Genomic DNA, 12,059 nt, shown 5'->3' on the forward strand with positions numbered 1-12,059 from the left:
TGATTGTAACTGTAAGCCAATCACATCACTTCTCAGCACCTCAGCACCTGTCTGTAAAATAGGAGAAAGAACCTCTATTTTATAGGATTCTCATGAGGATCAAATCAGGCGACACATAGGAAACTGCCCTGTTTACTATAAATTTCCACTTGAATGGCAGTTATTATTAGAAGGCAGGTGAATCATTGACTCCACAAGAGGTTTGGTTGGTCATATTTCAAAAGAATCTTTGAATAATTAATCTCAGGATTAGATGAACCTCTAACAAACACATGCTTCATTGGTTTTCAAACTTGGAGCTAGAGCTCCCTACAGCTCCAAGACTCTTCAAGATTGACCTCAGCCTTCCGTGGGATAGTGAGGGAGAGAGAGCCAGAGCTGGTGCGGTCCAGGCCATAGACTATGTCTTTAAATCTGAAAGCTCCACTTTGACCCTGCATAATGCTTTTGAGAAACAAAGTGCTTAGCTACTAGAACAAGGTTTGTGAATCCTTTGATCGAAGGTCTCTAAGGTTTCCTTAAGCGGCAATACTTTAACAATCAGATTTGTTTAAATAATAGATGACCTACTGAAGAAGTGTCTTCTTTATCACTGGAGATATCCAACCAGACATTAGGCAAATACTTGGTAATTTGTTCACTAACCTAATAATTTAGTCTAAATCATTTTTATACATTATTCTGACAGAGAAACAGACCCATAAGGGGAAGGGTCACACTATGAGTTTTATCAGCAGAACTAAGACTAGAAATGAAGTGTTCTAACTCCCAACTCCATGTTCTTTCTACCATACCAAACTAGAAGAGTGCCCAAGGTGTAGCTCCTTAAGGGGACATTGAAGTCAGATTGTTAACGAGGCTTGAGATTATATTGAAGGTGAGCCTATGTGTACATACATAGAAGGGTACTCTAAGATGCATGTGGGGTATGTATGTGATTGGGAGTTTGCTAACCATGACTGTGAATTCAACATGAAAGCATGACCACAAGACATCTAGGTGAGCCATACGGGATACTCCATGGTGCTGCCTTCCTACGTGACTTCTGAGACTCCATTCCCTTATGTTTAAAGTGAGGATTATAACAATCCCTTCCCCATAGAGTGATGGTGATGACCACATGAATAAAAGGGCAGGAAAGTACCAGACATGCTGCCTGGCCCTGGGAGTATTCCTTAATGTGATCTCTCTTATCCCATGCCATCAATTTCCTTTTCCTTACCGGGCAAGGCCTTGGCCCACTTGACCACATGGACAAGTTGTCTTTCGCCCAGTTCATTGAGGCTTGAGAGCAAGGCTGCGAAGGAGTCAGGCTGATTGTTGTCGTGTCCAGCACACACCACACCTGGCTCAATGGCTTCCAGGACATTGAGGAAGATGGGCTGACACTCATAGCCTTCCATGTGTGATACTGTCAACTTCTGAGTTGTATCTTCAGTGGGGCTGGTGGCACTGGAAGACTCGCCTTCCTCTTGCAGTTTCAGATTTCCAAGTTTCTTCAGCTTCCGTGCTAGTTGGAAGGAAGAGACATTTGAATTTATTATGATCAGTGGCCCCCGAACACACAGCACAACTACTCTGTTTAAAAGCTGCTTGAGCTAAGAAAATAAGGATGCTCATTCTTCCTTGTCACAGACTCGAAACTCCTTTAGGACAGATGTTCAATACCAGTTGAATGAAAATTAATTCATCATCCCAAAGTAAATAAATGACTATCCTCCTGTAAAATGAGAATCATGGCAGGAGGCATTAGTTAGAAATGACAAAGATTACATTATTTAAAAAAACAAAAATAACTCAAAGCTCAAATCTTAAGAACTATCCTTCACACGTACTCACACACATTTTTTAAAGATTTATTTATTTGAGTTACACACAGAGAGAAGGAGAGACAGAAAGAGAGAGAGAGAGAGAGAGAGAGAGAGAGAGAGAGGTCTTCCATCCACTGGTTCACTCCCCAACTGGCCTCAATGGCCGGAGCTGCGCCCATCCGAAACCAGGAGCCAGGAGCTTCTTCCAGATCTCCCACATGGATGCAGGGGCCCAAGCACTTGGGCCATCTTCCATTGCCTTCCCAGGCCATAGCAGAGAACTGGATCGGAAGTGAAGTAGCCAGGACTCTAATGGGCACTCATATGGGATGCCAGCACTGCAGGCGGCGGCTTTACCTGTTATGCCACATTGTGAACCCCTCCCCCCACAATTTAGAGGTCCTTGGGCATTCCCATGTTTACACTGTACTATTTTCCATAGAATTTATATTGACAAAATTATAAATAATTTAAACAATCCTAACTTTGAGGTCTACACAGGCAGTTGCACTAGAGTGGGCCATAAATCACTTATTTCCAATCTATTACAGTAATAATAATAAATTAATAAAAAGTATAAAACAGAATTTGATTACTCAACTGAAATGGGTAACTATGAAAAACTCTATGGCTCTTTTGTTCTGGTTCTGCAGAAAAAATATATATATCTGGAACTGATTTGGTTCTAATCAGAAAAAAAAAATGTCTTGTTGTGCAAACTCCAATTGTAGTGTCACTGAGTAAATTGATGTAGGAATGAATCACTTGTTTGAATTGTCACCTAAGGTAAGGAAGAAGAAAATGGTGGGATTGGTGGTATACGAGGAGAAAGAACTTGTTTGGGTAAAATAACAAGGAAGCCTGCAAATTAATTCTTACTGCAAGATGACCTCATCCAAAAATCATTCCTGCATGGCTTGGGCACAGGCAGTTATAAGGAGACATGTACACCCACTCTTAACTCCCACCAAGGCTAGAAGGTATGGCATAGGCCAAGCCCATCTTCTTGCAGAGCTAGCCTGTACTCCATATTATCATGTCATCTGGTGAACTCACTGCTAACATAGATTCTCATTCACAGATCCACAGGCTGGTGGTACCTGTAACATCTGTTCCCCTGTTGCAGTTCCTACAAGCACACTGCACTTCCCCCAATCACTAGTATTTTCCAGCCTTGAGCTCAGGACTTTGCAGACCAGGGAGTCATCCTTCCAGCCCAGAAGAGATGCGTAATTAGGCATATGCTTGAGGTGACTAAGAGAAATAAGGATAGCTACTAGTTTTTTTTTTATGCCCTTCTATGTACCTCACTTTGTGAACACGCTCTATCATTTAATTACACAGTGATCATAGAAGATTAGTTATATTTCTTTTCCTGGTTTGCAAATGAGTACACTGACATAACACAGTTATCAGCAGGGGGAACCCAATACTATGAACCTGCTCTGCTAACTAAACAGTCCATTTTCCCTGTATTATATCATTTTGCCTCCCTAAGGAGTCTGAAGCCCTGACTGCTCCTTCTGGTCTAAAAGCAGAGTTGAGGAGTGGGGCTGCGATTTCATCCTCCTTGCCTTGCACCTTTATCTTTGACTCCAAATTTCAGTAATTTAGCATCACATACAGAAGGCAGGAGACGAAAAGCTATGAGAATACTACAGTCATCTGCCCAAACAGAGACAGATTTGAGGCAACACTGTGGCTTAAATATTCACAGCATGACAAAACAGGAATGGTCTTTGAAGTTATCTGATTGGGACTGTTGTTGTGGCATAGAAGGTTAAGCCTTTGCCTGCAGCACCAGCATCCCATATGGGCACTGGTTCAAGTCCTGGCTGTTCCATGTCTGATCCAGCTCCCTGCTAGTGTGCCTGGGGAAGCAGCAGAAGATAGCCCAAGTGCTTGCAATGCTGCTACTCATGTGAGAGTCCCAGAAGAAGCTCCTGACTCCTGACTTTGGCCTGACTCAGCCCCAGCCATTATAGTCATTTTGGTGAGTGAACTAGCAGATGGAAGAATATCTCTCTCTCTCTGTCTCTGTCTCTCTCTCTCTCGCTCTCTGTAATTCTGCATTTCACATAAATAAATAAATAAATAAATAAAATTTTAAAAATAAATTATCTTATCAAGGCATCTCTGATTAAAATACCTTCAGGGTGTAGGCAGGTATACAGTGATACATGTATGTGTGTGCATGTGCATGTAAGGAAATGGCTGCTGAACTGGAATGAACTCCTTTCCTGTCTTCCTGCTTCTGCATACACACACATACAGGCACACACACAGCTACTAGACATATGTGGCTATTTAATTTAAATTATATATAATAAAAAACATAGAAGGTATAATCTCTCAGTCTCACTGGCTGCACTTCTAGTGTTCAAAAGTCACATGTCACTAGTGGCTGCTATATGGGAAATCACATGTAGAGAACATTTTCATCATCTCAGGAAGTTCCATTGAAGAGTGCTATCCTCTGCGGCAGTTGTCCATTTACCATATACCCTATTAAAGTTATTGGCAATGAGGAAAAGAATCTAAATGAATACAGAAGACTCCATGGGCTTTGTAAAAAGGTGGAGAGCCACACAGAGCAACTGGTACTGGGACAATCAGTGAGATAATTTCTGTCACTTCGATTCATCCACCAAGAGTTCCAATCTCAGTGGAGTGATGACTCGTGGCCCTAAGCAAGCTCATTACAAGCAAGATCAATATGTGTAGAGACCGTGTGGAGAATCCATCAAGATGAAATAATTCCCCTTTTGCTGAGTAGTGCCAGTGAGAAATTGGCTAGTGATTTCACATGCTCCTCTCCTAGACCTATAAGGCATCTGCTTGAAGGAAAGAAGCCACATTGCCACTTGCCTCTAAATCTCAGTAACGTGCTGTCCCTTTGGCCACAGTGGCCCAAGTTGCACCAGGTGTTCTGGCCTTTCTGCCTGAAGAGGATGACTGTACTGAACATAATTGAAATCAGATTCCATTCATTCTGCCGGGGAATCCTCTGTTCTCTTTCTGCAGCACAGGCCAGCATGTTGCTAGACGACTTGGAATGCTGGACAATGAGGATTGCTAGCCTCAGCTGTTACTCAATGCCCAAGGCCTTGTTTTCTTCTATGAAAGCCACCCCTACACCCCTCCCGTCCCCTGCACCTGAGCCCCAGAGTCAAATCTATCTCTTTCATATAAGGCACAGGCCAGTTAGCTGCTGTGTCAAGGCAGAGATTCATTGACTTAGGTTGAGTGATACAACAAGAAAAGGTGTATTCAAGGTGAGTGAGTGCATGAGTTACTCTGCATCTGTCTTTCAGTTTTAGGTCTCAGCAGTGACACAAAACGACTACTGGCAACGTACTTCCCTGTCTCCATCAGCCCTTTACCATATTGCCTATTGGAGCGCTTGGCCTGACACGATGTTTGAGTCTCATGGGAAACTCACTTTTCAGTCCTAGGGCACGATATCCTTATTGGAGCTGTCACTATAACACCAGATAATGATTTTTTTTTAATTTTAAATTTTGTTTATTTATATAAAGGAAGAGGGAGGGGGGAGGGGGAGGAGAGAGAGGGGGAGTGGGAGGGAGAGGGGGAGCGGGAGGAGGAGGGAGAAGGGTAGGGAGGAGGGGGAGGGAGGGGGAGGGAGGGGGAGGGAGGGGGAGGGGGAGGAAGAGGGGAAGGGAGAGGAAGAGGGATAAAGATTGATTTTGCATCCACTGGTTCACTCCCCAAATGACTGCAACTTCTGGGGCCGGGCCAGCACAAAACCAGGAGATCAGAACTCAGTCTGTATCTCCCATGTGGATGGCAGGAACACAAGTTACTTGAAACATAACCTTCTGTCTCCCAGGGTGCATATTAGTAGGAAGCAGAATCAGAAGCAGAGTAGATGGCACTCAAAATCTAGAGCATTCCAAGCAGCATTTTAACTATTGTTTCAAATGCCTACCCCCAGGATTTTTCAAATCAAGTTCCCCAGTGTATTTGATTAATTTGTAATTTCTCTAGCTTCTGTGACTTTCTGCTCTGTTCTACCTTTATTTTTTGCTATCCCAAGATAGCAGGCCTTCTCACCGATGGGCGAGTGAAATTTCCAAAGTGTTAGAAACTTTGAAACTTAGAAACATAGGATCAAGGATGTTTCTCTTTTCCAGATTTCAGTAGTGTTTGGAACATAAAAAGATAACCTGTGTTAGGCTGACTTCTATGTTGGCCCCCAACATTCTGAGATTCTGAAATACACATATATTCTAGTTATTCAGTCAAACATTGATCTGGATACTGTTGTGAGATGATTGGGCAGATGCAAGCTTTTAAAAAGCATTTATACAAATTAATGGTAAAACTACTAGTCAAACAGTACTCTATACTTTGTGTGTCTGTGTGGGTGCAGTCTGTTGAAATCTTTCCTTAGTATACACTAAGTTGATCTTCTGTATATAAAGATAATTGAAAATGAATCTTGCTGTGAATGGGATGGGAGAGGGAGTGGGAGATGGGACGGTTGCGGGTGGGAGGGAGGTTATGGGGGGAAAAGCCACTATACTCCAAAAGTTGTACTTTGGAAATTTATATTTATTAAATAAAAGTTGAATAAAAAGCATTTATCTATCTGACAGAGAGAAAGCTCTATCTACCGACTGACTTGCAAAATGCCCACAGCAGTCAAGACGGGGCCAGTCTGATGCTGGGAGCTGAAGCTGGGATCCAGGAACTCAACCCAGATTTCCCACATGGATGGAAGGAACACAATCACTGGAACCAGCGCCACTACTTCCCAGAGTCTGCATTAGCAGGAAGCTAGAGTCAGCAGCCTGAGCCCAGTACTGAACCCAGGTACTCTGACATTGGACTCAAGGCTAAGTGCCCACTCAGGCAGATATAATTAAGGTCCAAATTCATTTAAATTTTAGGGATAGTTATCTTTTGGTGAACCTGACATGATCAGGTGAATCCTTAAAAAGGACTGGGCTGTTCCTGAAGACACGAATCATGGGGTGACAAAGATTAAACACAAGGACGATCCTCTAATTCTTGCTTTGAAGGTGTTGGGGCCTCCATGGCAAGGGAAGAGGGCAGTCTCTGTGAGCTCAGAGTAGTCCTTGACTGACAGCCAGCAGGCTAACAGGAATCTCAGTCCTTCAACTGAGCCTGGAAGAGGACTCTGAGCACTAGACTAGAACACAGCCTAGAGACTTCTGATACATAGAACTGTGAGTTGATAAATAGGTGTTGTTTGAAGCTGCTAAATTTGTGGTAATGTGTTATGCAGCAAAAGAAAATGAGTAAAACTGCCTTATAGAAATGTGCTGTTAAGTGAAAAGACTGGGTTTTGGAGTCAAACCATCTTGGGTTCACTGCCCAGCTCTGTCAGTTAGTAGCTTAGTAACTAGGAGCCCTTTGTTTACCTTCTCTGAAATCCAATTTCTTCATTTGCAAAATGGGGATGCTGCCATCTATCTCTTAGGACACTTGTGAGAACTAAAGGAGAGACTATCTAGCACATAATGAGCCCTCCAAAATGTTTTTTTTTCACTATCTATCCTTTCCTAGAGAATAAGGAGAGAAAAGCTTGTAGGCGCGAGGAAAAGGGGAATAAAGGATTGAGAGGGGAGCAGATAGACCAGAGAAGGGAAGGCTGGCACAATACGAAATGAAAAACAACCACGTTTCTTCAGCACATGATTGCCTATAAAACTAAACTGAGACCTTAAATGTGATTCTAAATGCTAAGTAAACATAAAGGTCTGTTTGGTGCAGAGCTGTGAATTCCTTGTGAAACCAGTCCAGGCTGTACTTATAAGACCATGTATGTGTGTGATACTTATAATGCTTAGATCTAGGGGTCATGAATTCCAATGCCTTCACAAGCCAGGCAGATATATACATGGAAATAAAAGTCTATTGAACACAAATAAGAGGGGTTGAGGAGAGTGACAGTGATTGGTGCCTCGTCCAGGCACCAATTTCATAAACAAACATTGTATTGGACAAACAGAATTCTGCAGGTGACATTTAGCCTGGGGAAAACCAGTTTGCGCCCTTTGGCTTAAATAATGCCAGCCATATTTGCATGTATTAGGATTAGAGGGGGGGTCTCATTATATGATTTTAGGATTGGAAGGTCAGAAGAATACAGGACTAGGAGCCAGGGAACTCACTGTGGTATCTTGGAAATATCCCTTTCCTTTCTGTTTCTCAGTTTCCTTATACATGTAGAAAGAGTAGTAGTTAAGAGTAAAGATTCTAGAATCAGACTGTCATGTTCGTAACCCTTGTTCTAATGCTGACCAGCTGTGTGACTTTGGGCCAGACCCAGGCCCTCTGTGCTCCAGTTTCCTCATTTGTAAAAATGGGGATAATAGATACCTGATTAATAATGCTGTTAATGAGGAACGCAGAAACTGGTTGATGTCTGAGAGCAGAAGGCAGATTCTATAACACTAAAAGGACTCTGCAAGACTGATGTATTGGGAAAAATAAACTGAAGTCTTGGAGGCAGAATGCATCACTGACATTGAAATTCTAAAATGCTCTCACACAAAAAGGACTTATTATTATTTGGTTACAGTATTCAGAGTTTTATGGGATGTGTGACCTTGAACAAATCCCTTGTTCTCTCCTATATCTCAATTTTCTCATCTATATCATGGTGACAATCTGACCTGACTACAGCAGATGCCAAATTTTAGAAGGAAATGAGATCTGCCTAGTGAAACTCTTCTAAACCCAGTGCCATTGTATGCCAGTAGTCAGGTTAAGACTTCTTTCACAAATGGATCTACTAGAAAACTTTCTGAAAACCAGCCTACAGTGGCAGACTATAAGAATTCCCTTCCATCTTGGGCAATTGGCATAAAATCAGAAGCTGAGGGCCAAACAGACAGGTTTTATAATCCAAGCATAAGAACAGGATCTATCTCACAAGGTTGGTGGGATTTTCCAAATGGGAATCTGTGGAAAATGCTTAGCAAAAAGTAAATTCTAAAGACCGCATTGATCTCTGTTACTATTTCTAGTTACTGAGCCTCATATAGCTCCCCTCATGTATTTTATCCCAACCAAGCAAACTTCTTTCTGACCAAGCTAGATAATTTCTACTATTTACTTGTTGACTAGTATGGTTATTGGTGCATTAAGCCTGTGATTATAGAGTGGACTGAAATTATGTTTCTGCAAAAATTAAAGAAAAAAAAAGAAATGAAGGAAGGAGGGGGTTGAGGGAAGGATACGTGGAAAGAGGAAAGTATGATTGTCTTAGAATTGTACCTATGAAATCGCTTCTATTTATATTAATACAAATTTTAAAAAAAGAAAACAGTTTCCACAGGGAATGGAATCTAATAGGATAGAGGATCATCAGAGTTATAAGGATTCCCAGATATCCACCTAGCACAGTAGTAGAATTCCAAGCATCTTACAAGGGTTTTGGAAGAGCCATGAGAAGAGGTGAAGTGGACATGAGCATGTGACCCCAGGCACCCCTCCTTCTTTCAAGCCAGGGTAGCAATCCTTTATTCTCTACCTTTATCTGTGGAGCTGTGTCAGACTTCATTTGAAGAAAAGGTTCCATTTCCAGAAAAAGAGTTTTAAAGAATTTTGTTTATCCCTTCCTCTCCCCTCCAAACCAATCCTTCTTTTAAAGATGAAGAGACTGAAGTCCAAAGGTAAGCCTTGCCCAAGGTCATACAGCTAGATAGTAGCAGAGAAGTTTGCAGAACCCAGGTATCCTGATTGAATAACAGGCTACTGGAGAGGAGGCTGAGTAGTAGGAGTTGGAGATGGGTGGAGAGAACCAGGATTGCCACAAGCGGCAGGGAACCGAGCCAGTCCTTGGCACACATGGAGTGAGAGATTTTAGTTAGGGGATGCAATCAAGTGGGATTAATAAGTGCATTGCCAAAGTTCCTCAAGCAAGAAGATTCCTTTGGCCTGCCCCTGAATCCCCTATCTTCCCTCTAGCCCCCATTCTCTGTCAGAGGAATAGCCAAGGGAAAGAATATCAAATTTTATCTTTCAAGGTTTATGTTGGACTATTTAGTCTAATGGTTTTTAGTTCACGGAGGAGTAAATGTAATTAATAATAGAATGATATGCAATGCTGAACATCCTTGCCAAAGCACAGGATCTGGCAGAAACTATTTCCAAGTCTCCTCTCTGACTACTGAGCCAGAAAAAAGGGGCCCACTGTCCAGATGCCATCCTGAGTGAGGGTCACAAGGTCATTGCCAAAAACCTGCTCATGTGACATGACAGAGTCTGGAAAGGTTTTCACAAGCAGGCTTTTCCACTGGAAAAAGTAACTACGTGAATTTAGAGCATACATGCTTTTACAATTACATTTAAACTGACATTAAAAACAAATGCGAAACAGTCCATGCTGAACAGGTCAGCATGACCTGGAAAGCAAACGAGAAGGGAAAAAAAAGAAAAAAGAAAAAGAAAAAAAGGCCTAATGTTAACAGCATTAATTCTGTCAGTCTGTTGTAAATAAGAAAATACCATTGGTGCATTAATGGCTTTATTAAAGGAAAATTTCACTAGCAGAAATATGCAACACTCAAACAAACAGAAAGTAGTTATTTTTAAAAAAAGAGAAAAAAACAACAAACTACATTAGTCTTTTAATTCACATTAGGGAACTTCTTATTGGCTTGGTGATTAAAAGTGTGCCCTGAGGAGGGGGAAATTCCCCTCCTAAAGTTCTTCCTTGGCTTTTCTCCAAAACATTGCTGAGTCAGGGGAAAGAGAAATATGTGTATGTATGTGTGTGAACGCAAGTGTGTGTGTGTGTGTGTGTGTGTGGGCAGAGACTGGAATAAGAAGAGAGTGGGAAAGGCAAAGCAGGAAGAGTACTTCTGACTCTCATATTTGTCTGCCTTGGGCCTCACAGAGTCAACCTCCACCAGAAGGAAATCGGCTATAATATGGAGGCTCTGAGGCAAAAACCGGGAGATCTCACAAACCCTAAATGCTTCTTTGACATTAGCGGAGTGCTTGGAGTCAGCTTGGAGGAAGAAAGAGGCCTCACATCTGGTGAAGAGGCAAGCATGTGGTATGAGGGAGCGGTGGGGGAATGCAGGACCAAGAAAGACAAGTCTGACTTGTTTTCCTCCGTCATCCTAACTTTAATAGGAAACAAGATAAGTAGGCACTGGTTCCCATGTTTTTGCCTTCCTCCTCCTTATGAAAGGTTCAAATGTGTGTGAGCTCCTGCAAACACAGTCAGCGCGACTTTGGGAACAAGAAAAGGAGAAGTGTCTGACTCTAGTCTCCTGGTATGTTTGAAGAGAAGGGCTGGCTGACTTCTCCTCCAGGAGAAGCAGAAATTTGGTCCTTCTTTTCTGACTATCTGTAGGTCAGCTATTACTTTCAGCTAAATGATGGGGTCTAAGACAAAAGGTTAGGTGCTTGATATGGGTCTGAAACAATGCTGTCAAAGGAAAACTCTATAAATTACCAAATAAACAAATAGAGATGGGTGGCCACATGAGCCTCAGACAGGCACAGTGGCTTCTTGTCAAAGGCAGAACCTTGAGTTCCATCAGCAAAGTTTCTTCCCGGAAGCACATCATGAGAAGTAAGCAACGGAGCCAGAACTTCATGGCATCTGTCTGAGTCAGTACTTGGCTGTGATCATATATGATCCAGAACAAATCAAGAGCGCTCTGTCAGTACCAAGCCACAGGATAGGAAATAGCAATCATGATACACAAAATTATAGGAATGGAAACTGCTGCTACTTCTAGAATGGGTCCTGACAACATCCCTGTGAGGTAGGGAAACACTATTGGTCTCATTGGCTAGCAACAGTAGCCCTCGGTCTTAATGCCAGAGTCTGTATTGGGAAGCAAAAGCATAAGCTCTTAAATTTCAGATTCTGGGGTTTTCTAGGCTATCCACTAGAGCCCTCCAGAGCCCTCATTTTGAATGAGACAGTTATGTAAGCTTTCCTTTGGTATTGAGATGCTTGCAACTGCCAACCTGGAATTTTTCTAATATGAAAGAGAAACACTAGTGCGTTTAACACCTTAAAGATGGGCTTTCACCTAGTAGACTCCATAAATAGATGCCTGGAAGTCAGGACTTCTGATATAGGAAGCAACATGGAAAGAGGGGCGGTGGTTGCCATTTTGAATGAGGATTACTTTTTCTTTATTCTTATGTATCTGTAAAATTGTGATGAGATGGAGAAACAGAAAATTGTTTACTTAGAATTTTTGTCACCTTTTCTGTGTTATTCACGAA

The 12,059-nt window shown here is 42.1% G+C and overlaps 1 protein-coding gene across 1 annotated transcript in view; it reads right to left on the minus strand.

Moving 5' to 3' along the window:
• The window catches only part of AR (androgen receptor), a 191,255-nt gene that overhangs the window by 18,402 nt on the left and 160,794 nt on the right, over nucleotides 1-12,059 (minus strand). The window contains exon 4 of the mRNA XM_062184530.1: nucleotides 1,223-1,510. Within this exon, the coding sequence (XP_062040514.1) occupies nucleotides 1,223-1,510 (288 nt within the window). The remainder of the gene's footprint in view (nucleotides 1-1,222; nucleotides 1,511-12,059) is intronic.

This window comes from Lepus europaeus, chromosome X, assembly GCF_033115175.1.
Source record: "Lepus europaeus isolate LE1 chromosome X, mLepTim1.pri, whole genome shotgun sequence".
In the NCBI taxonomy this organism is placed as follows: Eukaryota; Metazoa; Chordata; class Mammalia; order Lagomorpha; family Leporidae; genus Lepus; species Lepus europaeus.